General features: G+C 41.0%; 1 protein-coding gene across 1 annotated transcript in view; it reads right to left on the bottom strand.

Annotated features, from left to right (window-relative positions):
- Positions 1 to 541: 541 nt before the first annotated feature.
- The window catches only part of BMPER (BMP binding endothelial regulator), a 192,222-nt gene continuing 174,475 nt past the window's right edge, over positions 542 to 18,288 (bottom strand). The window contains exons 14-15 of the mRNA XM_081343053.1: positions 5,367 to 5,497; positions 542 to 1,455 (exon numbers count right to left, since the gene is read on the bottom strand). Coding sequence (XP_081199179.1) covers positions 1,274 to 1,455; positions 5,367 to 5,497 — 313 coding nt within the window. The 3' untranslated portion in view covers positions 542 to 1,273. The remainder of the gene's footprint in view (positions 1,456 to 5,366; positions 5,498 to 18,288) is intronic.

Genomic DNA, 18,288 nt, shown 5'->3' on the forward strand with positions numbered 1-18,288 from the left:
GTGGCTGATAGACACTCTGCTCAAGCACTATTGAAACTTTTTGGTGCTCATGTAAATGAGCTTTCATAGTGCTTAAAATCAGTTATCAAGATAATTCTGGCAGCAACAAAATTCTGAAAATAAAAGCATGGAATCTTTAGTTGTATCTCAACACAGAGATGATTCATATGTAATTTGTAATCCTGGTTCTTGCTGAACATATTTTAACTAAATGAAATAATAAGCCAAACTATGGTTCAGAAATAAATTACAACTAAAATTGCAGGATTCAAGAAGGAAGTATGTAATTCTAGATCTTCATTTAAATTATCTCAACACTTAAGCTTCCCAAATCTCATTAAACAGAATTAGAGAAATTTAAACCTCTCTTAAATGGAAGACATTTTTTTACTTTTACAGCACTGTGCCTATATAAGTATCTTACCAGACCAACAGCTTTAGACAGCACTGTAGAATTTAAATGTTACCATCCTGATCATACACCATGCATGCCTGGGGCAACATTTAAATGAGGTGATGAAGCATAGTATGCGTTGTCAAGTTTTCTTTATTAAGATACTTCAACTATTATCCAAAACGTCTGCAGAAGAAAAAATTAGTAAGTCCTGGATCAATCTAAAATTTAGCCAAAACTTAGGTTGGAACACGAATAGACTTGAAAACAATTAGGTTCTCCAACTGGTACTTTCTTTGCCACTGAATGTCTGATTGAGTTATACAAAAGATCCTCATGGTCTACAGCCTAGGAGTAGATAAGCACTAAAACATAATGGAAAAATATATACATATAATAATTTGTCCTTCTATATTGATATAAATGATGCAAAAAATCAGAGAAATGAGGGCTAGCCTCTTGCTGAACTGGCATAGAATAGCCAGATAGTAAGATCATGCTATGCCAACTAAATTGAACAATGACTTTTGAGTTTCAGCACAAGTTCCTTCACACAATGTGGATGGATTTCCTTTAGTTCATTGATGCTAAGGGATATGGCAATTTTAGATGTACTCTTTTCGCATGTGCGCACGTACACACATGCACATATGTATTCTCTCTTTCACATACACACAGTATATATATACAACTGCATATATGCTTGTATCGGTGTACATTTCCAGATAGACATATACATTCATAGGCACAGACATTTCCTTTTCTCTTTGGAAGAGAGTTTTATAAGATCTGCCAACAAACTCTGCAGTCCTTACTGGCTATGAGCTTCAAAAGGGACTCAAGATATCAAGTTCAGTGTCCTTGGAGTGAAAGCTAATGTCACCGCTGTGGACAGAGAGTGGGTTTGATGCATCTTCCTTGGTGATGGACTAAGTTGGCAGGGCAGTGGCATCCTGCAACACAGGGCTTATTACAGGGACCAATCTCATTCCAGTTAGCACAAGTCTTCGCACAACCAGGACCGCACGTGTTATAAACTGCACCATGTTTACATTGGATTCCTGGAAGACATTTCAAAGATATGAGTTTCACAGTATCTACTTGGTTGGATCTACAGTTAAGTCATCCTCAAACTATATCCATGGAAATCACAGTCAGGATACTATAGCTAGTCATTACAATTATTAGTAGAATAATAAAAGAAGAGGTGACATTTTTAAAATATCCCAGCTGAAAGCATTTTTTTGTGTGGAATATGAGAACCTCATTACCTTGATGATAACTTAATGTTAGTTTTCAATGTGTCTCAGTATCAAGTGCCTTCTTTATTTTCCCGGTGCTGATTATATTACAACACATAGTAAATATTATTACAGCATCTTCTATTAACTCACAACTTTCTCTTTAGAAACATTACAGCATATTTTTCACAAAAGAATTAAAAATTATCATTGGAATAAATAAGGAGAGCAAGTAATGCATTCTCAAAATGCTGGGTTGAATCCAAGTTCTGTCTCCCCTAGGAAGAGAGAAGTCTCGGAAGCTTCACACAGCCCACACAATCCATAGCATTCAAGCTGTCTTTGAGGATCTCCTAATCCTCTGCATTTCAGAGAGGGGAAGGAATTGTACACAGGGAGGAAGAATTAATAAAAATGCTTCTTTTACAGCTCTGCCAATAGGAGTGGTCTGCAGAATATTAAGTCCAGATGGCAGCTTTTGGAAGCTTGAGTCTAGAATCCCAAGAAACAGACTGTCAGTAAGAATGACAATAATGTAACATATAAGTAATAGTGATTTTTTATTATTTTATTTTACAACAACCTATATTGGAATAGGGTTAATAGGGTGTGTAAAACAGATATTGCTTTTTGCCTCTCAGACATGATCTCTGAAAGGGAATAATGTTTTCCTTGTTACAGATTAATTCTCAATGCAACACACCTGAATAATAAGCTATGCATGTGCCAAAAACCCCACTGTTCAAAATGTATAGGAGATTTTGTTGAGTATACTTTTATGCAGATGTTTGATTATTATACTTTCATGCAGAGAAAATTGGACATGAAGGATACATTGAACCAATGACCCTTATTTTAAGAGCAGTTTCTGAAACTAAGGAATAAACTGCAACTAGGGACCAAACCCTGACTCACCCAAACAACTTTAGGTTATATAATCATAACATTGCTAGACCGCTTACTGTAGATCTCAACATTGAACAAGCTGCTATTTCTAAATTATGCTCCCGTGGAATCATCCCCAGTTGTTTCTTTAAAACTTGCAGAGAATCAATGCATTTCTCTAGAAAGATTTACATGTACCTTAATCAATGAACCAAGTGGTGTGGGGGAATAATAGTGCTTTTCCCCCATGGCATGGAAAAAAAAGTTTTCCTCAATTGTTGAAAAGATCTCTTCACACCAAATGCATCTCTCTCTATTGACATAGAAACCGAGTTGTTGAAATTTTTGAGCATTTATTATTCCATTCTTCTCTTTTATTTCCTCCAACCCACACAATCAAACAAATCTGATTCTTGCTATGCCATTGAAGTGGTTGTTCTAGAATACCAGTTTAGTGAAAACTGGTAAGAGTTGTCAGAAGAAACTTAAGGAAGGAAGGAACTTAATAGCTGGATGCTAAAAATCTGGGACTCTAACAAGAAGTTTGAATTGCAGGAGATAACAATTTATAAAGAAAGCGAATGAGTGAGATTAAGGTATCTGTTGTTGAAAGAGGGGTCAGATGAGCAGGAAGAAATGGAGAGTGAGAAAAATTCCCACAAAAGACTTTTCCAGGCTCAGCTATTCCTTCTGGCATTTTAATTAGAGGCTTAAGGGAAAACTTAAATTGTTTGAGCAGTTACTGTAGCTTTGAAATGTACTGCATCGAGAAGAATATCCAGTCATTTAGTGGTGAGCAAAAGAGGTGTGTGTGAACTGGTAATTTCCCAGCAAACTTCCATAGCAACATACCCATCCAATTCAATGACTTATCACTGTTGAGTTATTTTTATATGATAGGATGACACAGTGTTGTGTGTCTGTAATATTGTAAACATTCACAAAAGGTCTGATATTTTTATTTGAGTTTGCAAAGGACAAGATGAGGGAAATTGCTGTCTGAATCTCACTCCTCTTTGTTGGAAACCACACCAGAGTTTGTTTAAAGTAACTTGCAAAGGAGCTTAAGCAAATTTACTTGGGAGATCTCAGGGGTTGGGTGGATCAACTTCTTGAATTCAGAATAACAGCTTCTGTGTTGCAACACTGGCCACATCTGTTTATGTCATGACTCTTTAAATCATTCATTATTTTCTTGTTTCTATCTAAATATTTTTCTGTCTCTAAAAATGTAACAATTAGAGTTAAACAAACAGCTTCAACACTAAGTAGAACCTCAGCTGAATTGCTATTTATCTTTTATGGATGTAACACCAATTAAGTACAATTGCTTGGAGAATCTTTTTCAGCCCAGTGACACTTATTCTCAATGTGACATTTTGAGGGTTTGAAGGCAGAGGCTGGCATGGACTGAAAGAGCACATAGCCAAACAAAACACTCCTCTTTTTTGTACCTGTTTTGTTTTCTCTTTCTCAAGGTCTTTCTTCTTCATGCAAACTGATTTTGATTTAAATAATGATGGAATGCTTGGTACAACATAGTATGTAAGACTGTATTTTTCCAAATCCCTAGCAGCTCAGACATTGATTGTGCAGCCTGAAAAGGATGGGAACTTGTCGAACACATGTCGAAAGCACCTATCCTATTACAACACTGGTCCTGTTGTACTTATTTATTATAAATGTTATATTTATACTTGATCTAATCTGAATTTATTTGTTTTCCCCCTAGGGGCTATTCAAGTATTCCTACTAACTGAATGCAGGAAGTATTCATCTATATCTGGGCCACAAATGTTTCTAGTACTGTAAGTCTTAAGACTGATTTCTTTTTGCTGTACCAAATTAATAACATAGCTATCCTTTTATTCCCTTAAAAAATCAAGTTTACTTTCCATGTTAGGCTCACAGAACTTTCTTTTCATTCGTCTTGTATTTCTTTTGCTCAATTAGAAGGTCTTCCAAAGGAGAATATTCTTAGATATCATAAACACAGGCGCTCTGTTGCCCTTTGCATCCACCTTCCTTTTTGATTATAAATGTTTGGGAAATTCTTCTGAACTTTGCTGATCCTATATTCCTGTTTAAAATTCACCTTTTGATTCTTTGTTTCTTAAGACTGTGGCCAATAAAAAAAGATGAATTTAGCAATTTATCCAAAACCACTCCCCCCCAATATGCATATCTGTCTTTTACTTCCCACTTCAAATATTACATAGTCATCTGTTTTATTGCTTTCACTCCTTTGCTTTAATATTAGCTGAGAACAGAAGTTAAAAGGGTGAGCTTTTTCAATACAATTTTAAAAAATATGAATGTGAATTATTTTAGTAAGTTCAAGGGCAGAAGCAGAGCTATGAACAGATAGCTGTGTTAGTTAAGCCTCTCTGTGGATGCTGGATATGCTACAATTAACCTTGGCATTTGAGCAAGCATAAAGTAAGTGCTCTTTGCACTCCACCCAGGGTTTTAAAAGCAATGTTGTACCTCTCAGCATAATTACAACCACTTGAACCTAAATTATTAGCAGGATCACTATATTAGGCAATGTTGATTTACTTATTTATTCTTCTTTCCTATTTTCCTTCCAATAAAGACAGATTTATTACAGTTATATTTCCATATGTGCGAGAAGCAGAACAGGAAATGTTATTAATTAGCCAGAATAATTCCAGCCTGCAACATCGCAATCCTTCCACTAACCACTACTCCATTCAACAGACTTAGGCAGACTCGGTGTGCATACAATATGAAGTAAAGAGAGGGGAAACGGAGCAAAAGCAGGGTTTTGCAAGCTTCCTTTACCCTCCTCCATGCTGCAATGCATGAAATGGTGAATTCCTTACCAGCACAATTTTCTTCAGGTTTCCAATGGACCTTCAGACCTTCTCTCTGACAAGCTCTGGCATAGGCTAGAAATGACTCACAATAGCAATTCTTATGAACTGGGCACTCACACATATCTGTAACACAGGACCTGCAAGAGAGAAAGGAGTGAATGGCATCCCTCAGAGTCCAATTTTTAAAAATGTATAAAAAACCATCACAACAAGTTCCTCCTGTGAATTCCTACATTCATAGACATTAATGTTGCTTATATAAATGGTTTATAAACAGAATGGTTACTGGAACCTTGGTAGTGGCGACACTTACTTGTTTTATTTGTCTAAACTACTCAGCCAATACATAATCTGACAGTATGTGGGATCTCAGAAATAATTAAGGGTATTAACTTTTACATTCAGTTGTTCATAATAAAAAGAATACTATATTTATGTTTGTTTTATTAAATTGATATAGCCATCCCACTCAGTAGGATGACTCTGGACAGCTAACAGCAGTTAAAAACACAAACAATAGTAAAATAAAATAAAATACACAACCTGCAGCCAAGTAAAAAACAATCCACTGACAATTAAACTAATCAAACTAATTTGATAGGCTCTGATAAGCCAACTTCCATACCCAGGAACACAAAAAGGCCAGCAGGAATAGAGTCATTCTAATTTCCAGGGGATATTTGTTCCCAAAGGGCAAGTGTCATGACAGAAAAAGCTTGTTCCCTGGGTCCTGCCAGATGATGCTTCTTGATTGATAGGATCCATACTTATCTCCTCTGCTGGATCAGATCAAACAATCAAGGGAACAGGCTTCTGTAAATTACACAGCCCCATGCCTTGAAGGTGACTGCCAGCATCTTGCATGGCACCCAGAAGAATACTGATAACCAATGCAGAGATGTAATAATGTCTGGCACCAAGGGGTGCCCATAACTACCTGTGCTGCTGCACCTGGAACCAGATGCAATTTTGGGATGTTCTTGAAAGACAGCCCCATGGACAGTACATGGTAATGTCATTTATTTACTTAATAAATTTCTATGGCCGCCCATCTCCTATAAATGAATCCGAGCGTCTAACAATTAAAATAAAAATAAAAAAACATAAAAACACAACCAAGAATTAAAAAACAGAAATAACATAAAATAGCAGTTGAGAACAACCAGAGTACCCCACAATCAATATAATCAAGAAATGGGCTCAGTGAAAACATCAGGGCCCCAGGCTTAATGGCAGAGCCACGTTTTTCATGTTTGGTGAAAGGCAAGTCACCGTGAGATGATAATAGCATGAGGGATTGTAAGGGGTTCATGAAAAGGTCCTATTGTGCATAACAAAGGCAAACACCTAATCATGGCAAACAAAGGCAAACACCTAATCATGGCTGCCACCTGTTCCTCAAACAGGAGCAAAAAGATCTGGAGGAAACACACACACTCACCCCTAAATTACACACCAGTTCTGTTTGGGGTAATGCAACCCCTTTGAAAGCTAGAGATAGAAAGTGTTTAGAACTGGAGGGAGGGGATCTAAAATCTAGAGATGCACAGTTTTGCCAAAGCTGAACTGAAGCCTATTTTTGCCTATTCCACCAGCCCCTTCCACCAGCCCCACCATCAAGATTTCAGGTATGAAGACAGAGCCTGCAGAGCAGTGAGTAAAACAGCTTTTCACAATGACATTCTGCCAAAAGGCTGGTTAATGATACCCATAATTTTCAGCAATTTAAAATCATTTCAAAGTCTAAATGTTATACTCCAACACATCTAAATCCCAAGACTAGGGAAGACAGCAGTAAATGTAAGTTGAAATTAAGAACTATTACTCTGCAAACTCTTACAATGAACAAACCGCATTAAACTTGGAATGGACTCTGATAAAAACAAATATACTTTGTTAGAGTATCATTTCAATAGGACTACTAAATCTGTTGTGAGTGTGATGGCACGTATGCTGGCACTAGGTGGCAGCAAAAGAGTTTTGTGATATCCTGAGTCCACAGACTCCTTTGAAGTCCACAGATATGATATCCCTTAGATTGACTCTTTAAGTCCATTTGCCTGAAGATTTGAGGAAGGTAGCAAGCATGTTCAACAATTTTTTTAAAAAAAGAACAGAACAAAAATTGAAAAACATTCTATAAAGAATAATTATTTTTCTTTTTATTTATTTTATGTATTATTAAATTTATTTGCTACCCATCTCCCCAAAAGGGTGACTGGGTGGCTTACAGAACATAAAAAGATAAATAGAAAAACACTTAAAAATTTAAGACTATGGACTTTCAAATTTTAAAATTATTCAAAAAACCAGAACCAAAGAGACTGATGTTACAGATATGAGGTCTTCTTACCCCATCAATCACCTCCATCAGTGAGTGCCCCCCTTGTGGCCCTAAGCCAACCAGTAAAACCAAGCTTTAATACCCTTCCAGAAGGCCACAAGGGTGGAAGCAGTTTTCACCTCCAGTGGTGGAGTGCTTCATATGGATGGGGCCACAATGGAAAAGGCTCTCCTCTTTAGCCCTACCTGCTGAAATTCCTTAGCAGATGTGATCCATAGCAGGCCTCTTCTGTTTGCACAATTGGAATGGGCTAATTCTGTTGGGGTGAGCTGGCTCCTTAAATAACCTGGACCTGTGCCATAAAGGACTTCAAAGGTAACACCAAAACCTTGACTTGGACCAGGAAGCAAACTGATAACCAATGCAGTTTGTGCAACTGTGGTGTTATATGTGTCACCAGCTGTAACTTTCCAATACTCTTCAAGGGTAGCCCTAGGCAGAGCACATTGCAGTAATTCAACTGAGAGATGATGAGTGACCATATGTAGGGTCTCACAATCAAGATAAAGACATAATGGGTACACAACACAAAATTGTGCAAAGGGCCTCTACCCATGATTGCTACCTGCTCTTCAAGTCATGTATCCAGGTTGCGGTACTGAGTCTTTTTTGGGATAGTGCAGCCCTATTCAGAACTAAAGATGACAGACTACCCGGATCCAGAGGTCCCCTGCCATTCCATCTTGCTACAGTTCAGCTGAAGCCTGTTGTCCCCCATCCAGACCCTTACAGCCTCCAGGCACTGAGAAAGGGCAGCCACAGCATCCCTTGGATTGCTAGTAACAGAGATGTAAAGCTGTGTGTCATCTGCATTCGGATGATACCTCAACCTGCAATGTCAAATGATCTCACACAATGGTTTCATGTAAAAGTTAGAAAGGAGCAGAGAGAATACTGAGCTCTCTGGTATCCCACAAGGGAGTGGTCCTGGGCTGGACCTCTCACTTTCTATCTACACCATTTGGGACCGGCCTTGGAAAAAAGAGCCAAAGCAGTACAAAATGCACTATCTGGCCCCAAACCCCACAGTTGGCCCAAAAGTCATGGTCAGGGGAATTGAAAGCCACCAAGAGTTCAAGAAGAGGAAGAATGGATGCTATACCTCCATCCTGCTCTTATTACAAGTGCAACCAATATGGTTTCTTTCCCATAACCTGGCCTGAAACCTAATTGAAAGGGGAGGTTTCTTAGGAAAAAAGAAAGAAACACAGTCATAATAATTATAATGTTTAGGGGACTGGAGGCTAAAACATACAAGGAACGGTTGCTAGAATTGGGTATGTCTAGTTTAATGAAGAGAAGGACTAGGGGGGGGGGCATGATAGCAGTGTTCCAATAGCTCAGGGGCTGCCACAAAGAGGAGGGACTCAAGCTATTCTCCAAAGCACCTGAAGAAGCAATACATGGAAACAAGAAGCAATGGATGGAAACTAACCAAAGAGAGAAGCAAACTAGAACTAAGGAGAAACTTCCTGGCATTTAGAACAATTAACCAGTGGAACAACCTGCCACCAGAAACGGTGAATGCTTCAACACTGGAAATCTTTAAGAAGAGATTGGACAGCCATTTGTCTGAAATGGTATAGTGTTTCCTGTCTGGGTAGGGGGTTGCACTAGATGACCTTCAAGGTCCCTTCCAACTTTTTATTATTTATTATTAGTATTAGTATTATTGCCATTCTAACATTATGGTGAAGAAAATGGACACCCACAAAGAGCTCAACAGCATGAAAATGTGTACAACTGGTTAATAAAAGCCCTATCCCTTTTCACGATATGCATTTGAAGTCTGTAAAAAAACAGAGAAAGAGCTTTAAATTCCTGAGTGCACATATCATTTTAAATCTGAACACATGGGGGGAGGGGAGAGAGAGCACAGAGCTGGGGGAAGAATTATGATTTCTTGGAAAGAAACAGTAGCAATTCAAGTTCTCTGGAGAGCAAACAGTTGAGAAAAATTACATCAGATCGATACAATGTTAAGAAAGGAATTCATTAAACTCACAGGCCTGCAGCAAAGTAGGATAAGTTTGTTTCAAAGTTCAAATTCAAATTGAAATGATTTGAATTTTGTAAAACAAAGTCCAATGGACAAAGTCACGTCGCATTTTGCAAACTTCCTAGGCACAATGCTGATGTGGAATAATTATTCCATTCGATAATACAGTGGGTGGATCACATCATTACGATGTTGCCTGAAATTAGAAGTAGCATTCTAGGATATTGTTACATAATAGATTTTAGGCATTTGTGAACATGCTAAACACTTTTTAGTATTGTTTCAAGAACCATTTACAAAGTAAAATGGCATCTGATTTTATAACAAAGAAAATGTAGGGCATTGGCTCCCTCTAGTGTTAAAAAGACAAAATATCAAGAAACAGACACTGGAGATTCTATCAAAATGTATTTCCAAGTAGAATATTTCAAGAAAGAAAATGTCTCTGTCCTTGTAAAAAGCGTTTTGCAATCAGTCTTCAAAGTTATGACTGTCACACCACCTTCACAGTCATGTGATCAAAATTGATCATGAGATGTTCAGCAACTGGCTCACATTCATGACAGTTGCAACATCCTGAGATCATCCAATCACAATTTGTCAGCTCCCAGTCTGCTTGTGATAAGCAAAGTCAACAGAGCAACCCGGATCCACTTAACAACCATGGCAAAAATGATAGTAAAATCAGTTTCAGTCACACGTTGACTCACTTAATGAACATATCACTGAGCAACCAAAGTTCCAGTCCCAATTGTGGTTGCATGTTGAGTATTACCTGTAGATGTTTTTTTCCTCCTGCCAATTGTGTTTAATTCTCAGAGACTACAAAGGTCCCTGTAGTTTTCTTGATAAGGGTTTTCAAAAGCCCTTTCTAGGGCTCAGAGAAACTGACCTACTCAGGGTCACCCAGCTGACATAAAGCAGAACTTAACATTCCTGGTCTTCCAGCTTCTAGCCTGACTATTACAATGTTTTCCCAAAAATAAGACCCACCCAGAAAATAAGCCCTAGCCTGATTTTTAGTGTGCGCCTAATATAAGTCCTACCTCAAAAATGAGCCCAGGGTGTGTGGGCATGGTCAACACAGGAAGGTGTGAGCATGTGGGAAGAGACAGTGTCTGGCAGCAGCAAGCACGCTGCAACCACCAGGCTGGCCCTCCAAGCAGAGGTGCAGGGGGGAGACAGGCAATCCTGACATGCTGTGGCACCAGCAGCAGGCAGAGGCAGAGGAGGAGGAAGCAGGTGATCCTGATTCGCTGCATGGCTGCCTGCCCTGGTGCGGCCACTGGGAAGTTGAGAGACAGTGGGACGGGGTGGGCGGCCGGCCATGGGAGGTCATCCTCATGCAGCAGCATCAGCAGCAGGCAGAGGCACAGGGGAGAGGCAGGTGATCCGGATGTGCTGCCTGGCCACTTGGCTCGTGGGAGGCTTGTGTGGCAGCACTGGCAGCAGGTGGAGGCAGAGGCACAGGGGGAAAGAAGACGATCCAGACATGCCACCAACTCTGTCCCACCATCTCTTGGCTTGCCTGCAACCATGCTGGAGTAGGCGGCCACCTACCTCACCCCATGCCTCTGCCTCCGCCTGCTGCTTGTGCCACTGCATGAGCCTCCCACGAGCCAGGCTGCACAGCCCCAGAGTGTGCCAGCCAAGGGGCTGGCAGGCTGCCACTTCTTATGTGCACACTAAGGGGTGGGGTGCCCAGCTAGGCTAATCACCCTGATACCGTGTTTCCTCAAAAATAAACCTTAATACATCATTTGGAGAGAGAAAAAAAGACTGGGTCTTATTTTCAGGGAAACATGGTACACCAAGCTGTTTCTCTTTTTAAAAAATTGACAAATACTTGTGGGTTATTCATCAAGAAAAATGCATCTTCACTCTAATTTTGTGGGTCTCCCAAGCACTAATACACACACATGCATGGTGTGTGTGTGTGTGTGAGGATATAAAAGATCTTAACCTTCCATTTAGTTGAACATTTTGCTGGCTTAAGACTTCATGCTAGAGCAGTGATATCAAATGTGTAGGATGGATTGTTTGATCAAAACTTGGAACTAAGCCTTCAAATAATAATATAGAAATCCAAAATAGTAGGAAGAGAGAGAAGCAGTCCTCTGTCTGCTCCTTTCCTAAGCAGCCTCTTTCTTTTCAGTAGCTTTTCAGAGCCATTTGAATCTCACCTGATGATACACTAGATGTTTATGGTCCCAGGTGAAGACGGTTTCGTTAGTCAAGATAACTGATAAATATAATCATAATCATTGGCAAGGAGAACCCACTGAAGGTAGAGATATCATTTATAATGCCTCCTCCTGCTTGAAACATATCCCCTTTTAATGCTATATTACTATATCATCAAAGCATATGAGCCCTGTCTTTAGCAGTAGGTCTTTTTTAACATTAAACTATAGAAAATGTCCAGTTCTCAAGAGACAGTTAGGAGAAAGAATGTGTAAAGAAAGAATATGTATATACATACACATATACATATATACATACATCCCCTTCATGGATTACTGCCTTGTCGTGGCAAAGGGGCTTGTGTAATTCAATGAAGCTATGAGCTATGCCGTGCAGGGCCACCCAAGACGGAAAGGTCATAGCAGAGAGTTCTGAAAAAACGTGATCCACTGGAGAAGGAAATGGCAACCCACTCCAGTATCTTTGCCATGAAAACCCTATGGACAGTACCAAAAGGCAAAACGATATGACGCTGGAAGATGAGCCCCTCAGGTTGGAAGGCATCCAATATGCTACTGGGGAAGAGCAGAGGGCTAGTACTAGTAGCGCCAGAAAGAATGAAGTGACTGGGCCAAAGCCGAAAGGACGGTCAGCTGTGGATGTGCCTGGTGGTGAAAGGAAAGTCCGATGCTGTAAAGATTTTTTCTCCATAGGAACCTGGAATGTAAGATCCATGAATCAAGGAAAGCTGGACGTGGTCAAACAAGAGATGACAAGACTGAACATCGACATCTTAGGTATCAGCGAATTAAAATGGACAGGAATGGGTGAATTTAATTCAGATGACCATCAGGTATACTACTGCGGGCAAGAATCCCTCAGAAGAAATGGAGTAGCCTTCATAGTCAATAAAAGAGTAGGAAAAGCATTACTGGGATACAATCCTCAAAATGACAGAATGATCTCAGTTCGAATCCAAGGCAAACCATTCAATATCACAGTAGTCCAAGTCTATGCCCCAACCACCAGTGCTGAAGAGGATGAAATTGACCGGTTCTATGAAGCCCTACAGCACCTTATAGAACTAACACCAAAAAATGATGTCCTTATCATCATGGGGGATTGGAATGCTAAACTAGGAAGCCAAAAGATAACCGGAATAATAGGCAAGTTTGGCCTTGGAGTACAAAATGAAGCAGGGCACAGGCAGATAAAATTTTGTCAAGAGAATACGATGGTCATAGCAAACACTCTTTTCCAACAACCCAAGAGACGGCTCTACACATGGACATCACCAGACGGTCAACACAGAAATCAGATTGACTATGTGCTCTGCAGCCAAAGTTGGAGAAGCTCTATACAGTCAGTAAAAACAAGACCAGGAGCTGACTGTGGCTCAGACCATGAGCTTCTCATTGCAAAGTTTAGGCTTAAACTAAAGAAAGTAGGGAAAAGCACTAGGCCACTCAGGTATGAATTAAATCATATCCCTGTTGAATATACGTACAGTAGAGGTGACAAATAGATTTAAGGAATTAGATCTGATAGACAGAGTGCCTGAAGAACTATAGACAGAGGTTCGCAACACTGTACAACAGGTAGCAACCAAAACCATCCCAAAGAAAAAGAAATGCAAGAAAGCAAAATGGCTGTCTGAGGAAGCTTTGCAAATAGCTGAGGAAAGGAGGGAAGCAAAAGGCAAGGGAGAAAAGAAAGATACGCCCAATTGAATGCAGAATTCCAGAGAATAACTAGAAGAGATAAGAATGCCTTCTTAAATGAACAGTGCAAAGAAATAGAAGAAAACAATAGAATAGGGAAGACCAGAGATCTTTTCAAGAAAATTGGAGAGATGAAGGGAACGTTTCATGCAAAAATGGGCATGATAAAGGACCAAAATGGCAGGGACCTAACAGAGACAGAAGAGATTAAGAAGAGGTGGCAAAATTACACAGAAGAACTATACAAGAATGAGCTTAACGTTCCTGACAATCACAATGAGGTGGTCACTGACCTCGAGCCAGACATCCTAGAATGTGAAGTGAAGTGGGCCTTAGAAAAGCTGAGCAACAACAAAGCTAGTGGAGGTGACAGTATTCCAGTTGAGCTATTCAAAATCTTAAAAGACGATGCAGTAAAAGTGCTACACTCAGTTTGCCAGCAAATTTGGAAAACTCAACAGTGGTCACAGGATTGGAAAAGATCAGTTTACATTCCAATTCCAAAGAAAGGCAGTGCCAAAGAATGTTCAAACTATCACACCATTGCACTCATTTCTCATGCTAGTAAAGTTATGCTTAAAATCCTACAAGCTAGACTCCAGCAGTATCTGGATCAAGAACTACCAGAAGTACAGGCAGGATTTCAAAGAGGCAGAGGAACTAGAGATCAAATTGCCAACATATGCTGGATCATGGAGAAAGCTAGAGAGTTCCAGAAAAACATCTACTTCTGCTTCATTGACTATGCTAAAGCCTTTGATTGTGTGGATCATAAACTGTGGCAAGTTCTTAAAGAGATGGGCGTACCAGACCATCTTATTTGTCTCTTGAGAAACCTATATGCGGGCCAAGAAGCAACAGTGAGAACTGGACACGGAACCACTGATTGGTTCAAAATTGGGAAAGGAGTCCGGCAAAGCTGTATACTGTTGCCCTGCCTATTTAACTTATATGCAGAGCACATCATGAGAAAGGCAGGGCTAGATGAATCAAAAGTTGGAATTAAGATTGCTGGAAGAAATATCAACAATGATACCACTCTATGATGATACCACTCTAATGGCAGAAAGTGAAGAACTAAAGAGCCTCTTGTTGTGGGTGAAGAAGGAGAGTGCAAAAGTTGGGTTGAAACTTAACATTAAGAAAACCAAGATCATGGCATCTGGCCCTCTCAATTCCTGGCAAATAGATGAGGAAGAAATGGAGGTAGTGACAGAGTTTATTTTCCTGGGCTCCAAGATCACCGCAGATGGGGACTGTAGCCAAGAAATTAAAAGACGCTTGCTCCTGGGGAGGAAAGCCATGGCAAATCTAGACAGCACACTAAAAAGCAGAGACATCACCCTGTCAACAAAAGTGCGTATAGTCAAGGCTATGGTCTTCCCAGTTGCAATGTATGGCAGTGAAAGTTGGACCATAAGAAAGGCTGAGCGCCAAAGAATTGAGGCCTTTGAACTATGGTGCTGGAGAAGACTCCTGCGCAGTGGCGTAGCGTGGGGGGTGCAGGGGGGGCCGGCCGCACCGGGCGCAACATCTGGGGGGGCGCGCTCGACGGCGCCGGGATCCTGCAGGGCGGAGGCACCGGAGCCCCAGCCGGGAAGGGCCTGACGCCCCACGGCGCGCCACACACACACACACACACAAACACACAACCACACAGCGTGACTCCTCCTTCGGGCCGCTCCGCCTTCGCTCCGGCGCTGGACGGAAGCCTTCTCTCCCTCCTCCCCCCCCGCAAAGGAGAAGGCGGCTCCTGCCGTGCACAGAGCGCGGCCCTCCTGCAAGCCCGGGGCTCCGCTGCGGAGGCTCTCCCAAGGCGCTCCCGGGGTTGCCAAAGGCGGGGGGGCGCGGCGGGGCTTGAAAGAGGGTGGATTTCCCGCGGGGGGAGGATCGCTGCAGCGTCTCTCCGGGGGTCCCTGCTCTGGAACGAAAGCTGCGTCGGCAGGTTGCCGATCCAACCGTGCATCGGCGATCGGGACCGCCCCCCCGACACACGTCGCCAGCAGCGAGAGTTTCCAGCCAGGCCGGCGAATCTTTGGGGTGAGGTGCCAAAGAGAAGGAGGCGGCTTGGCTTGGATAAGCAGCGTCTGGGCAGAAAATAGGTCGGACGCCGCAGCAAGTATGAATTCCTGGGGTTCAGCCTAAGCAGGCAAAGCTGCAGGGTGGTTTGGTTGGCTTTTCCGGCTTTGGAATAACCTTGGGAAGCTGAGGCATTGTAAGTTGGAAGTCATTGTTTGTCGCCTAACATGTTGGGTCAACCCCACGCCACATGCTAAGCCATAAACCGTGGTTGGTATCCAGGGTTTAGGACAAGATGGAGAAAACTAGCCAATTGTGGGATCATAAATCTTGATGAAGCCCATCATCGCTCCATGTGATGTATGCACTCAATCTACAAACGTAGTCCAAGCCTATTCACATCTGTTGTAAGGTCACTCTCTCGTGGGGTTTATCCTGACGTCCACTAAGAGTGGAACAAACATGCCCCATTAACCATTTTCAACGCCATGTCCTCTCTTTGTCTCATCCTAAATCACAGCTGAGGCACCTTAAAGTTGCCTTGTTTCAGTGTTAAACTAGCATTTTCCCTCTTCTCCAGAGACCCTTTTTTGCCTTGAACCTAACTCAGGGGTAGGCAACCTTGGCTCTTTTATGACTCATGGACTTCAACTCCCAGAATTCCTGAGCTAGTGGAAGAGACTCGAGTGCTAAAATCCACAGGTTAGGGGGCGCAAATTACTTGCCTTGCCCCGGGTGCTGACAACCCACACTACGCCACTGCTCCTGCGAGTCCCTTGGACTGCAAGGCGATCAAGCCGGTCAGTCCTAGAGGAGATCAATCCTGACTGCTCTTTAGAAGGCCAGATCCTGAAGCTAAAACTCAAATACTTTGGCCACCTAATGAGAAGGAAGGACTCACTGGAGAAGAGCCTAATGCTGGGAAAGATTGAGGGCAAGGGAAGAAGGGGACGATAGAGAATGAGGTGGCTGGATGGAGTCACTGAAGCAGTAGGCGTGAGCTTAAATGGACTCCAGAAGATGGTAGAGGACAAGAAGGCCTGGAGGAACGTTGTCCATAGGGTCGCAATGAGTCGGACACGAGTTCACAGCTAACAACAACAACAACAACAAATATACATACATACATATCTTCTCTTTTATTATGTTTTGTTTCTTTTTTCTTTTATTTCCTCCGCCCTTTTTATTTTGTTATATTTTTCTTAGTTTGTATTACTTTTTTATCTTGTAAACATTAATAAAAATTATTATTAAAACAATGTGATTCTGCCACAATAATTTAATACTGAAACTCAAACTGAAGTTCTCTCTATTTTCACATAAAAGGAACCTCCTTTTCTTATACTAAGAATCAATAAAAAATATCACAACATCCAACCAGGACATTATTTAAAAGGAATTGCAAACATATTATTTTTCTCTTTTTTGCTCACAATAGCAAATTATCCTCCTGTGATAATTACATGTGAATGAGTGTTAACCAGACTAAGGTCTGAGATCGTTAGTGTGTGAAACCCAATGCCAGGCAAGAGCCAGAACATTGTTCTTCCTTTCAAACATAGTGCATACTGGTAGTAGAGATGAAAGGGAGACTACAACCCACCTAAACGGATTCTTCTTGCAATACAGACCTGATTTAGCTATAAGACTAGGATGGATTCTTTCCTAAGGAGCAGTCAAACTTCAACTGTACTTGCTTTGTACAAACTGCTCTCTGTTGGACTTGCATGGCCCGATTTCTGAAGAGTTTCCTCCCAAAGTTTGCTTCAGCATTGATTGGTTTTAATTGGATTCTAAAAACTATTTTCCTTTAAAAATTGCTGTTTTTTGTGTTACAAATTTAACCAGTACCAATATTGCTTTGGAGTGAAGCATTGCTACAGTGTAGGATGTTTTAGTACTATTTTATGCCTCTCAGGGCAATATTAGCACATTCTTCCCCTCTCTCTGCAGAAGGATACCACTGTTTGTATCCTTCTGCTTTAAAGAATTACCCTTCATAATTCTTCACATCTCTTCTCACGTAGCAAGAAAACCCCAGCCATTAGAGGGAGGTCAGCCCATTTGCATACCCTATTTTGCATTTATGATGAGTTTAAGATCATTAGTAGCAAAACTAAGACAATTTAAAAAAGCCTATTTCACTACTTTAATGAACCCCAAACAACTGAAACCTGGCCCCGCTATCATTTAAGTGTGACCCTTGATATGTCACAGGGAGCCTGAATGTGCCTTCAGGTCCATAAAAGTCATGCACACCTATAGTCATTGTCATCATCGTTATCTAAACTCTACATGACCTGATATAAGGAAACAAGTGAACCTCTACTCAGTCCCACATTGGTTTGTGCAGAAGAGAAGAGGAAGGAAGTATAAGTTTCTAAATCCATTAAGAAAACAATCCATTAAGATTTCAAATATTATCCTTGCACAGTTCCACTTATATCATTTCATTGAGAGGGTTCCAATACTTCGCTGCTACCAAAGGTTGGTGATAGTGGTTCATGTTACGGACGACTGAATCACTGTGGAGAACTGATAAATTCGCCAATGAAGAAAAATGCAGAAGTGAAGAAAGAATGAGCACTGGAAGAAAAACAGAAACTATGTTAACTTCTCTGTGAAAATTCTGGTGAATGTATGATGAATCCGTTGGCATGT

Source organism: Vipera berus (assembly GCF_964194415.1).
Source record: "Vipera berus genome assembly, chromosome: Z".
Classification (NCBI taxonomy): Eukaryota; Metazoa; Chordata; class Lepidosauria; order Squamata; family Viperidae; genus Vipera; species Vipera berus.